The 15,388-nt window shown below is 44.7% G+C and overlaps 1 protein-coding gene across 4 annotated transcripts in view; it reads right to left on the bottom strand.

Annotated features, from left to right (window-relative positions):
* LOC102512851 (histone-arginine methyltransferase CARM1-like) overlaps positions 1-15,388 on the bottom strand; it is a 269,788-nt gene that overhangs the window by 42,284 nt on the left and 212,116 nt on the right. For all 4 annotated transcript variants that reach the window (XR_004319182.1, XR_004319183.1, XM_032477758.1 and 1 more), the window contains exons 8-9: positions 3,441-3,522; positions 2,111-2,196 (exon numbers count right to left, since the gene is read on the bottom strand). Coding sequence is in view for 2 of the 4 variants with exons in the window: in XM_032477758.1 (XP_032333649.1) it covers positions 2,111-2,196; positions 3,441-3,522 (168 nt within the window). In the remaining 2 variants the exon portion in view is untranslated. The remainder of the gene's footprint in view (positions 1-2,110; positions 2,197-3,440; positions 3,523-15,388) is intronic.

The raw sequence follows: 15,388 nt of genomic DNA, 5'->3' as shown, positions 1-15,388 counted from the left end.
GCAAGGTGGAACATCAAACTCAGAAGGTCACTGTCACTGGTTCATTTAATTTTCTGGGAGGCAATTTAACTTCCCACCAGGCTACAGTAAGAGTCAGGCCGAAGTGACCACGGCTGATGCCAAATGCAGAGTTAAGTGGGAACAGAAAGAATACGGGAAAAGATAGAACAAAATCTAGAAGCTGGACCTGTTTTTTAGCTGGGGAACTTTGAAAAGTCACTCAAATTCTCTGAATCTCAGTTTTCTCTTTTGTTCGAAGAGCAGCAAAACCTCTCTCCCACTTCCCTCTCACGGTTCTTGTGTGTGTCAAATGGGAAAAAAAATGTACGTGAGAGTGCTTTGTAAACTTTGAAGTATTTCCCAATTAAAAGGTGGTACGACCAGTCCATTGCGGACGCTGTATCACTCCAAGGAGACACACTTTAGTGAATGCTCTAGAGATTTTCAAAGGAGGTTGTGTATTATTTGCATTTATGGTGCCTCCAAAGGCCTAACTTCTTCCACCCTGCAGCAGTCAGAACATTTTTAGAGTTTTCCACTGTACCCGCCACATTGACTTTGTTGGTGTTGCATTCTAATTACTTCTTCCCACTTTCTGAATTCCTCTAAATAAACCATGAGCTCCTCAAGGACAGACTTAAAAAATTCCTTTTTGTATCTGTACAAGCATCAGCACAGTACCTGGCACAAAGCTGAATCTCAATAAACATGGGCTGAATCAAGGCACCAGTGAACAGACGGCATCTCTGAAAAGCCAACACAGAGATGATTTTCAAAAAATTCTTTGGGACTCAAGAGGTATCCCAGAGTAGCAAATAAAGTCAATGGAAGTTAATTTTGTCCAGATCTGGACATCACAGTTGTTTCCAAATGCCAGTTCTCTTGCTCTGAGCATACAGGAAGACTGCACTCATCCACCCACTGGAGCTTAAGTACTGCCACGTGATTTGCTTTGAACAACTAAACATGAACAGATGTGAGCTGTGTCATTTCTGGGTAGAAGCTTTTATTCCAGTACATGCTATGCCACACTCTTTCTTTTCCTCAGTAAACAGCACTGTTCCCGATAGAGGCTGCGGCACCAGCCTGAGTGGTGGGGTGGGTGATGCCGCATGGAGCTGGTGCACAAGGGAAAACAGTGTAGGGGAGAAAGGCGCCTGCGTTATCATAAGCCCCTGAAGTTTGGCCTCGTTACTGCAGCATGCTCTAACCTGTCCTGACTGATACAGCATCCTCTGTCCATCATGATCTCAAGACAGATGGTAGTTTGAGTTAGCCAGCTGTACCGCCTTCTAAAGTCTGACCCCTGCTTCCTCAGTAGTCCAGGCAAATTATAACCTGGCTGGGTCTTAAATTTCTTACCCAGAAAAAATATGAATATTGACCTTCTCAAGGAGAAAAGGGCAAAATACTAATGAAAGGTCATCCAAAGGGGATTTGTATCATTATCTGAGAAATGAGTCTTCATTTCAGAGTCTCTTCAAGTGAAGAAAAGAGGGCAAAAACTAACATTTAAAGAGGGTCCTCTTCAAAAACGAGCCAGAGCCTGGAAAATCCCTGGCACAGCACCTAGCACACAACAAGCACAACAAGTTACAGCTCCTCTCCCCCTGTTATTACGGGTCCTGGCCTGGGTCGGGGGTTAGAAAGCCCGGAGTTTGGAGCTTCCTGGAAGGTTCAGTCCTAGCGAACACTTAGCAGTTCTGTGCATTTTACATAATTCTGTGTATATAACTTGCTATTTCACTCTGCCTCGTATTTGTCACTGGTCAAGGGAGGATAAAAATGGCACCATATGCACCGGGGTGCTGTGAGGATTAAATGGGTCGTTAGATGTCAAGGGCTCAGAACAGTGTCTGGCTACATGAGTATAACCTACTACTATCTAGTTTTCTCAATTCCTAAAGCAGTCCTGAGGAGGAGGCATCATTATCCTCATTTAGCAATAAATGAAACTAGTAACGGATGGACCGTTGCTGTGTGTGACTCACACCTGAAACCGCTCCCCGGTGTGAGCGGGGAGAAACTGTGAGACTCCGCCATGAAGTACTGGCGTTGGGAGAGGTAGAGCAGATTTTAAAAATCAAGAGCAATGTTGATTTGTACAAACCTGTGGAGATCTGCCTCTTCTGCATCCATAAAGTTTACTGTGTACTTGACTGTCCGAGCCATTAAAATCCTACTGTCAAATGTGTCCTGGGCGGGGGATAAACAAAGATGTTATCTTTCATCAGGATAAACTGAACTCAAGCAAGATCGCAGCCTAGCTTTCCTCCTGAAATTTTAAGTCAACAAGAGGTATTAGGAGGTAGAGGGCATGAGCTTCATGAGAATAACATTAATAACAGAAGCTAAGATTTATTTAGCGCTTACTACATGCCAAGCACTAAGTGCTTTGTGCTTTACTAGGTTGTATCATTAAATCCTCACCAACAGCTCTGGAGCGTGCCTGTGCTGTTTTTGTGACTATCCCCAAATGACCTCTTCTCAACACTCCAGTTAGTTCCATAGGAATTCAGTCTACCCTCAGCCCCAGGTGTGGCATACGACCTCGATGGGCCAGAGCATTACTTTTCCCCTGAAGACAGTAACTGGTTCATGGATGGATGCGTGACCAAAGGTAGGACAATGAGGCTCCATCTAAGCTAATTCTGGGGCTTTTGCCCAAGTTATCAGGAAAAGGCAGGCTGTCCTGTGGCACTTAGTGAGTTGTACAAATCTGAAGCTGGGGTTTCTGCTGCCATCTTGCTACCATATGGCGAGATCCTGCCTAGGAACACAGTAAAAGCAAAGGAAATGGAGACAAGTAACGAGAACAGAAAAACCAAGTCCTTGTGACATTGTTCGAACTCCTGCAACAGGTCCCTGAAGCAAGCTGTACCTCCAAACTTTGAAATATTTGAGGGACAGTAATTTAATCTTAGTTTAAGCCAGTTTGAGTTGGGTTTCCTTCCACTTAAAACTAGAGCTTCAGATGATGCAAACAAAACGTTGTCCAAGGTTACACAGCTCGATGGGACCACAACTGAAACCCAAATCTGTTTGACAGCAACACTCCTGTTCTAAGCTATTTATTATCCAAAGCTTCTGCTTTTATTATGCCTTGGGCCACTAGAATCAAGGGGAGGATGTGAATTTTTGAACAGGTATGAAGGCTGTGAGCGTGTGCACGGGGCAAGTAAGGGCAGTTGGAGAATTAGAAGTTATTTATTGAAAGGCAGTCAGAAAATCTTGTTTTCAACAGTATCATTCTCTGAGAATTTTCCTAATTGACTGGGAGATCAGAGCTGGAAAACTTGAAAACATACTGCTCCAAGGAACTCTTTCTCTGCTTCTGTGACAGGTTTAGCAGAAACTGCCAGCACAGTACATCCCAGGAGCATGCATGAGTAAGTGAATGAATCAACAGATAAATCTGTGGGAAGAAAGAACACTCTTACTACTATTGGCTGTCTGAAGTATTCATCCACGGCAGCGCCCCGGAGACTGGACAGGTTGACCCCGTAGAAGCACTGCTGGTACCTAAAATAGGTAGCACAGAAAATCACCATGCATCTTGTCCTGCGTCCCCAGACACAAAGCTGTGATGTACTGCAAGGCTGCCTCTCGGGTCCTCTAAGTTAGCCCTCGAGCCAGTGTGAGAATGTGTGACGGGAAAGGGGTCGAAAGGGAGTGACAGACTAGGAAACACTCTCTAGAGAATCTGCACTTGAACTGAGGTGGGGAGACAAGGGAGGAGGAGGAGGCTGAGATAGAGGAAATTTCCTGTGGCAAGAAGACTGACAAGGGTATTTGGGGGCAGGGAGGCCTTTGAGCCCCTACCGTTGACCTCATGACACAAGGTGGCTGCCTGCTCTAAGACACGCTTTCCATGTCCTAAAATACAATTCCTTGGCCTTCTCATTATCTCAACCCAGAGCACAATTTTAGATATCCAACGCCCCTCAACACTCTCATTGTTTCAGGAAATAGGTTTCCCTTTTCTGTTCCTCCATAGCCACTGGCCTGCAGCCTGATGGCATTTGCTGTCCAACACCAGGTAGAGTCACAGGTGAGTGGGGCTGGGGCAGGTGGTGGACCAGAATCAACTCATCATAGTCCACTGTGGGTGTTTCTTCCCAATTCTGCGGTCAGTGACACCTGGACCACAGAAATGGGCAAATCCTCCCTCTTCTCAGTGAGCCGTATGTGCAGTGCTGACCAGCCCAGGGCTGGTTGGTACCTGGAGCACAGCAGGTTCTCCCTGTCAGCTTGGTTAATGGCCCTGGCTACTGAGGGAGGAGATTTACGGTGTGGATTAAGAGTGGCTTCATTCAGAGTCTGCCACTGACTGGCTGTGTGCCTTAGGCAAGTCACCTGACCTCTGTGCCTCAGTTTCCTTATCTTTAAAATGAGTAATTATAAGCTTACTTTGTAGAGTCATAGTAAGGGTTAAATGTGTTAGTACAAGTAAAACACGGTAAGCAGTGCTTGGCATTTTGCTACTAGTATATAAATATGTTGACGATTACTCTCTGAACTTCATCTACCCAGATCAGCACTGGGGACCAGGGGAGGGGTTCCTAATATGACTGCACCAAGGGATTACTTGGAGAGCTTTTAAAAATGCAAATTCCCAGGCCCAACTGCAGAAAGGCTTGGGGACCTTATCACTAGAGATTGAAGGCCTTTATCCTGAGACTGAAAAGAGGTTTCCGTACTAAGGGTGTGTGTGCATGTATTGTATAGCCGGTGAATCAGATGGGAATTCCATTCACCAGTTTCTCTCCTCCCCCAACTCCACATCTGCCAACCTGCAGGGAAGACAGAGAGAGGAAAAAACAACACAGAAGTAAACGCAAAACATGTGGGGTGCAGTTAGATTTTCAGCCAAGATAAGGCTCTGAATCAGGAGGCAATGTCTCAGATGGCTTCACAGGAGGCAGGGAGGCAGGAAGGCCCAATATCATTAAGTCAACAGGCAGTCCTCAACCTGCAGGCAAAACACAAGCCCCCACGAGCCTCTTACAAACCCTGAAGGGCATGTGCCACTTCTCACCTCTGAGACTGTGCTTACGTCTCCTCTGACCTAGGATGCTGCTTTCCCTCCTTCGCCCTGTTCATTCCTACTCAATCTGTATGTCAGAGCTCAAATATTTCCATCTGAAAATGTAAAACCTGGAATTACAATTAAATATTCAATGTTTACCTACTTAAGAGCAAGAATTATTCTTTTCTAACAGTGTATATTTAGCACTTAGCAAGGGGGACACTGAATATTGTTAGTACTAAAAATACCTATGTATGTATGCATATACATATATATACGTACATATGTATCTATGTATCTATCTCTATATTTAAAGAATGAATGGAGAACTTGGTGTCCTAAATGGCCCTATGTGTGGGCGCCAGTGCCAACAAGGACAATGGAGAAATGGAAAATCATTTGCCCAAGTTTCTTTGCCTTCATCACTTGTTTCCTAATCGTCTCCTTCCACCAAGGGCCAGAGTCAGGCTGCCCACAGGTAAAGCCAAACTGCAGTATACCACTTTATAAACACACATACCGAAAACAAGGCTCTTGTAATCCTAGAAAATGCTTGTAAACAGAACCCTGTAAGTTTAAACAATCTTTTCTGTATTTAGATAGTGGAAGTGTTCTTGGGGAAATAAGTCATAGTCACAAAAGTATTTACTGGAGGGATGGGGGCAAAGAGAGAAGGAGCAGTGAACGGATAGAGAGAGTGACGGGGAGAGGCGGGGAGGGTCAGACAGAGACACACAGAGAATTGCCCTGAAAGTCCAGAAGGATTCAACCTTGTCTGTCCTTGAGAATCCCCTGGGAAGCTTTTAAAAAGTGCTGATGCCTGGACTGCATCCCCCAGTTGTGATTTGTTTGATCTGGGAGTTTAGCACTAGTGTGTGTTGCCAAAGCTCAACAGGTGATTCTAATGTTCACCGGGGGCTGAATACTAAGATAGCTGTTCAGAAATCCTGGCCAAGCAGGTAAAAGAGAAAGCCCAAGGGCAAAGACAGTCCTGCACCTGCCAGTGGCTGAGGCTGGGAGCGGCTCTCTACTCTCTGAATACAACCTCAGCTCTGAGAGGGGCCCAGGCTGTGCCATTTGCTTTGTGTGTTCAGTGCCAATTAAAACCCAGCAGCCACGATCAGTGTGGTACAAATGGGCACCATTCCTGGGGCAGACGGAGAGCTGTGGGCAAAGAGCCCACTGCCTGGCTTTTAAAAACTTTCTGGCTGGACCATATTTCCAATTCTTAGAAATCTCAAATCTCCTTCTGAAATGCATCATAAAATGATTAAAGCAGATGGGAGCTGGCATCTCTCTGGGTCTCCTAAGATACATTGTCGGGGGATGGATCAGGAAACGAATCTGTTGACTTGGAAGCCGGGGATAATTTCCATTGTTTTCATCATATGTGGGTTTTATTTTCCAAGTTAGCTTATGGCCCTTTTATGAGCACATAAGGCAGAGTCTACATGTGTTTTTTACCTCCTGACTTCAAATTTTAAGTGTTCTCCCCCTCCCCCATAATACACGCTATGTCTGAAAAGTCCAGCCAGTATAGTCCAGAAGGGAAACAATCTTCCATTAGTTACACCTAAACACTCTCTGCAGAGTGCAGAGAACCAAGCCAGACTTTTACCATCACATCAGCCTCTCCACGACTTCCACGCGGAGCAGAGCTTGGAGAAGCAACCAGGAGAATCTTCCCTCTCCAGTCTCTTTTGTTCCTGTTGTTTCTCCTCTACCTCACCTTGGTCTTTTGTCCTTCCTCCTCCTTTACACATCTCCTCCCCACACCAGGGTCCTGGATGTGCCTCAGAAGGGTGGTGGTACAGCCCTGGGTCTCTTGCAGAATTTAGCACTGGTCTTTCAGATTCAGCAGATGGGGGAGTTTCTGTAACACGAGCACTCCTGTGTCTTGCTAATGTGAACACATGCTAACACAGCCTCACTCAGATATTTGACTTTCATAAAAACCTTTGCTTATTCATTCTATTCCAACAACAAAAAATCCACTCATCCCCGTGAAAACTTCATTCCTTTAAAACGACCAAAAAAGAAAGAAAAGAAAGGGAGAAGAGAAAACCCTATTCTGCTGTTCAACAATTAAGCAGCTTTTGGGTACCTGAATGTAATACGCTCCACCAGAATGAAGAACCAGGGTATGCCAACCTGAGGAGAGGCACATACCACCCTAAGGACTAGGATCTAAGAATGTCACGTAAGCCACACACGGGGCTGAGGATGCAGCATAAGACGGGTAGTTGAAATGGCCCCCTGCGAGGCGAGTGCCTGGTAGGAGAAGGATGCCTGTCTAGGAACAAATTGCATCTTTATTTCCTTTCTCACACATCCCTTTCATACAGCAGAACTTGAGGCTGGGCTGTTTCCGACAGTTTGCTGCATCAGCAGCATGCAGACACACCACTGAGTAAAGTGGTATCAGATGCTCAGCTCATTATGTCTCTGGTTTTGCTGGCTTAAACCCCAGCAAAGTAACGTGGCTTATATTTTACATGTGCTATATTTATATACTTTTTGTATTTGTAAAAATAGGAATTTTTTTTTTTCTTAGAACAAAGGAGAAAGGGAAATGGGTGCACAGGACTTAAAAGAAACCAAGCTTCAGACTGTGCCTCTTTTGTAAGAAGAAAGGGAAAGTCTGTGATTCTGTAAAGGAATCCATGGGGTGTCCCTAGGTGCACCAGTATAAACCTCGACATTACTGGCCTGCATAAGAATTGGACCAATGGAGATGTATCAAAAGACAGAGTAGATTAGTCAAGACAACTATGGTGGACACCCTTTATTCATTCTACCCAGCAAACAATTGCTCTCCTTTTGGTAATGGCACCAGATTTTCTTCTGAGAGGCATCTCTTCCCCACTCTCAGCTCCTGTGGTTTGGGTGGTCCTGATTCTGCCCTTAGCAATATAGTCTCACATGTGGCTCATTCACAGACAGTCAGAGCCTCTTACCTCCCTGGCCTTGGTGATGGACCCAGGGTTAAGCATCTGACTGAAAGAGAGTCAAGTCTAAGACTTTTGTTCAAACTGTTGTTGCAAAGGAGAAGAGTCTGTAAGCCTGGATTTGCTAGAAACATTGCCTGCCATGAGCCCTATCCAGGAAAGAGCTGAGCTGAGGGATAGAGAGACCTGGACCCAATGAGTGTCTGTGCCCTGGAATCCATTTGTGCCTGAGAAGCTGAACTGACTCTTGGGCTTTTCAGATACATTAGTCAAGAAATTCTTTTACTTAAGTCATTTTCGTCCTTTTTCATAACCTAAAACCGTAAGTGTTTTAACTAAAAAGAAAACAGTTAATAAAATAAGAATCCGCTTGTTTATGTGGTATGATTGTAATTCTGAATAGTTTTGCCTAATTCAGGGGAATCCTAAGTCTGTGGATACTGAACTAAACTGCTTTAGCCCAGACTGTCTAGAACTAGGCCAGGGGATGGTGATGCTGATGTCTGTTGGACTTGGTAATTCTGTCTGGAAAAGAGCAGCTCTGATGCCAGAGGATCCAGAAATATCTTTGAAACAGTGCATCCCTGGCGATACAGATCTGGACGTGTACGGGCCCAGCAGCAGAATCCTGTGAAAGAACTACGAGTCTGGCATAGGTTACAAAAGGAAGATGAATACAGAAATTGAGGCTTATCTCACGAGTAAAAGCCAGATGAATTCAAGAGCTGCAGACATAAAAGAGAAGCAGAGGAGCCATCAAGAAGAAATACTGTGTAGCTGAAAGAAGATTATGTCCCAGGAGTCACTGAAATATAAATGAAATAAGGACAGCAGCACATGAAAGTCCAAACATGACTGTGCTGGTCGCGGCAGTATTCCTGCGAAAGTCCTCTGCAATACTCTGTGCATACATTTGGCTTCCAACAAAAGTCTGGTTGTGTCTCATGATAATCTGAAATGTTCTTATTTGGTCCACGTGGCTTTTCTATGGACCAGTGACTGTCAGGGCCAAATACCTTTTTGGGAAAGACTAGAAGGCCTAAACCTGTAGTTGTGCTGAAAGGACCTCTAGTAGACACTTCCGTTCGGGGGTCAAACTGAACAAACCATGCAGCACCTTCACAGTAGCATTTAGCAGCTTGTCCATTCAGTTGAATGCATTCTCTTAAAAACAGCGTATTTCTCAGCAACACCATGGTCAGGAAAGTGTTTTGCAGAGTCAGAGTGGAAAGGTGTAGGAAGGGTGCTCACACTGCCTTTGGCAGAATTCTGCTGCTTGTATTCACCTTCCCTTGTCCTTTGCCAGCCCAGATCTCCGATTTCAGTAAAGAGCAAGTGACTACCTGCCATCTACCGCCGGCATCCCTGATGTCGTTCGGCTGGCTCTGCCTCTGTCAAGCATGATGGATACACACACCACCCACTCACAACGCCCTGAAAAGGAGACTGGGAAATGTCTTTTGGTTCTTTAAGTGGTACATCACCTTTTAAGGGTCACCTCAGATCCTCCTAATCTTACCCTGTCTCTGGAATCCTCAGCCACGTGTCCTTGACCCGCTATGTCAAGGTGTGGGCTCATCCGACCCTACATGAGGACATTCCAGCAGTTTCTCACCTCAGACCTGCACCGTGTGCTCTCCCCGGCCCCCCTCCCCGGACATCCGTTCGGACTGTGGGGCAGCAGGTGCCATGACTCCCCCTGGCGACCATGCACATGCAAACTCCTAAGGGCAGGCTACTTATTGTTAGGAGATGGGCAGTTCGCCTGTGGGGAGATAAGGGCTGGTGGGTAAATTCACTCCTCTCTCATCCTCTGTATAAAGTGTCTTGAGATGTAGCTCACTTGACCTCTTAAAGATGGTCCTGAGGGATCAAGCAATCTCTTGGTGTTTGATACCACATGGCACTCAGCTAAGTTATGCACTTTTGCGTTAGCTCTCCCTCCTTCTCTGTCTCACTCTTGTTTCTCCTCATTCTTGTTTCGCTGGGGTTGCACTCCTTCAAAAAGTAGCAGTAAGTTTTGCCTAAGGCCCTGATTCCTGTGGAACCCAGGCTACGGCAATCAACACGGGTGTGGCTCTTGAAGGCAGACTGTCAAGACGGCATCGCTCACCAGTGTGATGACAACACAATTCTCACTGCTACTGGTGAGTAGGGAGTGAAAACTTTCAGCACGCAGTTTCACCACAATTACTAACAGTCTCGCTGGTAGTCAATTAGCAAGCTGATAAAGGTAGAAAGTGAAGGATTGGGCTACATGGTAACTGTATGCTTGAGGTTTTGGGTTGATGATAATTGTATGCACTGAGGAATAGGCAAGCTTCTGTCAATAGCACTGGAAGCTTTGCAAAAAGAAAATTATAATCTCAGAGTAGCCAACTCCCAGCTTAAGACACAGTGTGAAACCCAGACGGCTTCCTTAGCAGAATTTACAGGAATTCCTATCTCCTTGGTGCTCCAAGGCTTTCTGTGCTGAAAACCAGGTACAGAATCTGATGGGCAAAAGCCATATTCTTGAAACTGGAACTGCCCCATCTCCCCGCCCCTAACAAGACAGTAGAGCAGTAAGACTAAAATAACTGCAAAGGACATCGGGTGTGCGACCTTGACAGGTCTCACGTATCACAGTTGGTCCCTGACAGGGAAGGAGCTGTGCCCTGAGACCTGGGATTGAGACAGCAGGCTGAGGATGGCAGAGTACTGAAAACACCTTCCCAGCTCCCCTGAATCCTCCAGGCCAGCAGAAGCAGAATTCTCATCTGTCTCATCAGAGGAGAAGAGCTTCCCTTTGCCTGAAGACTGCGCAACAACCTGTCCGGAAGATAATTTTATTCCCCTCAAGATATGCTTCCTACTGCCCATCGCCTCCAGACCCATGGTCCCTCACTGCTGTCAGCCTGGCCCCTCCAGCACAGCCCGAGCAGTAGGTACAGTCCCTATTCCAGGAGGAGATAACTGACAACTGAACAGCTGCAGAAGCTGGTGAATGTTTTCCGGTAAGAACCAGGGAAATAGGGGGAGGAGGGCAGAATATGTCAGGAGAGGGTACCATTTGCTGACAGGGGCACTCACATGATTCAGCGTTCTAGCAAGACACCAGTCCTCTCAGTCTGCTGGGCTGCCACTCTGAAGCTCGGTCATCATGATGGCCTGCAGTTAATGAGGTGGGGATTCCAGAACGTCTGCAGCACAGTGTTGAAGAAGGGGTCCAAAGGCTCAGAGAGGTGGAAATGCTAGATGGATTTACAATGGAAGACCTAGGAATGTTCCACCTGACTGTTCTCAGGCAAAATCCAGGAAACTCTCCTTTCATGAAGGTAACAGGGAACAAGCCAGTGAGAGAGCAGAGGCATTTCTGACATACTTAGAGTGGCTGACCTCAGTCCATCAAAGATGGTGACAGATGATGCTGCCGCTAAGTTGTGCTCCGAATGAGCACAATGTGGATGGAATTTCAGAGTGTCGGAGGCAAGGAAGCAGTAATTAACCATCATAGGCAAGAATGACATAATTACTGGGTCGGACAGCAATACGAGAGTGACACTCAGGATACCGTGACCCTACCGTGAGAGATCCTGCCGTTCTTGCTAACAGAGCCTACCATTACCAGACAGGTGAAGGAGATGCACAGTGACCAGGATAGTGCTCAACCTCTGTAACAACCACAAAAACTTGCTAGCCGGTGAGAGCATGATGTCAGCTGTCACAGTGGAAAGACTAGGTCCCTCACCTAATCTCCAGATCGGCTTTATGGATCCACAGAGCACTGGCCCATGACTGAAGGGAGACCCGGTCCCTTGAGGGAGGACTCTGCAATGCCACCACAGGAACATATGGTAAACATTCTTCAATTCTTCTCCAGAGGGACCTGGGTTTCTGTGGTAAAGCAACTGTTGGAGGAAGGAGAGTATCTAGATTTTTTCTGAGGAATGTCAGATAAGAAGGCTGAACTGATACCGACATGAGAAAATTTTAAAATGTCTCTGGTTGGTAAGGGCTTATGGAGGTAGCAAAGGAAGGTCTGGCCAAGTCCACCACTACAGGGCATCCAGTGAGTTTATACCCACGCTGTGGTTATGTCCCTAGTCCCTGGATGGACAACTGGGATAGAGACATTCAGCAGCTGCAGAACCGGCACACTGGCCTGTGAAGAAAGGGCTATTATGGTGGCAAAGTATAAGGAGAGGACCCCTCCCTAAAACTGAAACTCCCCGCACGACCCCTAGTTCGGTAAGACTGTTATCTTTAGTTTATAAGTACGGGACTTCTGTCTGAGGGAGATTAGATTAACTTCAGTAAGGTTTTACAGTTGATAATGGACAGAACCAAGAATTAAACACCGCTCAGTCTGGCTGCAGAGTCTGACCCACCTAGCTTTTGACGGCTGCCTACTTGCTTGCCTACGCTTGTGCGCTCTGCAGCCGCAGTAACTGTAGTCAGTACGCTAGGTTCATCTCAAACTTCTTGAGAGCATTTGGCTACTTCTCTTAATCAATCCTATGTATATATTTTTCTTGACATGAGACTCCATTAAAAACTGTATTTGAAGGCCTCAGTTTGAAAACCCTGAACTAATTATTTTCAGTAACGCCAGCAATACACATCACATAAAGAAGTTTTACAGCTGAGAATGATGATTCTTCATGACTGAACCTTACTCTCAGGAGATATTTTTCAGAATCTTAATAAGGGTCATGAAATCTTAATCAAGTAGGAAAAAGAAATTATTAATTTTGTAGATGACTGCTACTAACATAAGAATGTAGTACTCTTGTCTACTAAGAGAACACCTCGAGATTGGTTATTTAAAAAGAATAAAGTTATATGCTTACTGCATATGTAAACTGAAATGAATTTTAGAGTTAAATGTACATTTGAAAAAAATGTTAAATGGAAAAAGTAAAACACAAAAGAAGTAGGAGAAAGTTAATACCAGACTTAAAAGGTCAGGGTAGGCTTTTTCCAAATAATGGAAAAGAAAGAAACTGTAGAAGAAAATTTTGGTAGATTTACATACATAAAAACTTTTAACTTCTTTTCTGGTGAAAACCATCACAAAGAATGTTACAAGGCGAAGTGAAAATTCTGTAGAAAATACAACTACCTTAATATCCTTAACATACAAGGAATTCTTATAAATCAATGCATTTGTCTTCTGGTGAACAAAAATGTACTGAGCAATTATTACTGGTGAGGTTAAATGGTGGGGACACAGCAGTAAACAAAACAGCTACTCTTACGGAACTTGCAGTCTCGCGGGCAGAGATGCCAATAAATAAAATAAGTAAGAACACAGAATGTGGTAGATGATAATGGATGCTACAGAGGAAAATGAAGAAAGAGGAAAATGGAGAAGTGGGATAAGGGCTTCCAGAGGGTGAGATCACAATTTGTAATCGACAGACAGTCTCCCTGAGAAGATGACATGTGAGCTAAGACCTGAAGGAGGTGATAGCGAGCCACAGGGACATCTGTGCTGCGGGCAGAGGGAATGGCAGTGAGGTGGGAGCAAGCCTGGTATGCTGGAGGGGAAGTAAGGAGTGCAGCCAGCGGGGCCAGAGTGGAGAGAACAAGAGGGCAAGTAGCGGGAGATGACGTCACATGGGTGGCAGAGTGGAACTAGCTCACATAGAGTCTTACCATCTACTGCGTAAACTTTGGCTTTTACTATGCAGGTGATGGGGAAGCCAATGGAGGGCTTCTGGTGGGAGAAGACTGTGATCTAATTACATGTTATCAAGATCATGTTGGTTGTTGTTTAAAAAGAGGTAATAAGTTAGGAGACTATTTCAAGACCGCAGGAGAAGCGGTCTTGAAATAGTTTTGCTTGTTTTGCTTTTGTTTCTCTTCTGCAGGGGTGGGCAGGGGTGGTGGTGAAGATCAGCAGATTGCTTCTGGATGGGTTAAATGTAAGATGCCCAACAGACATCCAAGGTCAGCGGTCACCAGCCAGTTGGGCCTCTAAAGTCTACGGTTCCAGGGAGAGATCCGGACTGGAGTTCTAACTATGGGAACTGTCAACATAAATTACCACCAGGAACCTGAATGAGATCAGTAAGGGAGTGCGTGCGAACAGAAAAAGGAAGACATCTAAGAACTGACCTGGAGTCAAGCCAACATTAAAGGTTTGAGTCATGAGGAAGAATCAGCAAAGGAGACTGAGAAGCTGGGGCCAGTAAAGGAGGAAAACCAGGTTTAGGCTCCGGCAATGAAGGGAAGAGTCAAGGGTGTCAAACGTTGATGACAGGACAGTCAGGTCAGGACTGATGACAGAGTGTACCTGGTGATCTTATTTTTGTACCCTGTTATGTTAGTGGTTCCTCTGTCTCTCAGCTTACTCACTCAGAATACACCCAAATTCATTTTTACATCCCCCTCCCTCCTCTCAGCCAACATTTCCACTTCTTTGCCTCTTCGAACGGAAATCACACAAGCTGTCACCACCTGTTGCCTGGATCAATGCAACAAAGGGTAATGCAGAAACCTCCTTAAAAAGGAGAGAATTAGGAGAGTGAAGGCTGTGAGTTTTGATAACTATGTTATTAAAAAAAATTTTGTGTTGTGTTTGTTGACTAAAAATAAAACCACTTAAATACACCAGCTATCAAAGAAATACGGATTAAAAATAAACTGGCCACCATTTTGTTTTTTTCAAATCAAACTGGCATTTAACGAAACATATCCCGTATGGGCAAGACTCGGCAGACAGTCTCATATACCACTGGTGGAAGTGTTAATTGGTGAAACTTTTCTACAGGGCAATTTGGCAACATGTAAGAGTAATTTTTTTTAAAGTTCCTTCTTCACACCTTTTGGTCCAGTGATTCTGCTTCTAGAAATTTATTGTAAGGAAATAATCAGAATTCACAATAAGATTTCTACTATAGGATGTTCACTTTAGCACTGTTTCCTATAGAATTTAGGGTGTAGAATTCTATAAAATTCTATATTCTTGTAGGATATAGGAACAGTATCTTAGTGCTGTTTCTTACAGAATTTATAAGATTAAAATAGTAATTAAAATAATTTGATATCCAGCATTAGTGACTGAGTCAATAAATTATGAGAGAGCCACAAAAGAAATACTCTGCATTAAAAGAATATCCAACAGCTATGAGAATATGTCAACAAGGTCTCAAAAAAAGCTACAAAAATGGTATTTATGGTATGATTCTAAGTTTATAAAATTAGAAAATGGGAAAACGGGAAAGATATCAACTGAAATCTTGGTGGTCATTATTTCTATACGTGCCCAAGATGACTGGAATTTCTACTCCTTCAGAAATATTTACTGAGGGCCTACCATGTGGCAAACACTGTTCTGGGTACTTGGAAGATGTAGTGAAAAGAGACAGAATTCTAGCTCTTGGAGAGCTTCCATTCTACGAGGAAGGATACAGACAATAAACAG

The sequence above is a fragment of the Camelus ferus genome, chromosome 4 (genome assembly GCF_009834535.1).
Source record: "Camelus ferus isolate YT-003-E chromosome 4, BCGSAC_Cfer_1.0, whole genome shotgun sequence".
NCBI lineage: Eukaryota > Metazoa > Chordata > Mammalia > Artiodactyla > Camelidae > Camelus > Camelus ferus.
Note: the sequence above shows the minus strand (reverse complement) of the source record. Positions and strands in the feature narration are given on the sequence as shown.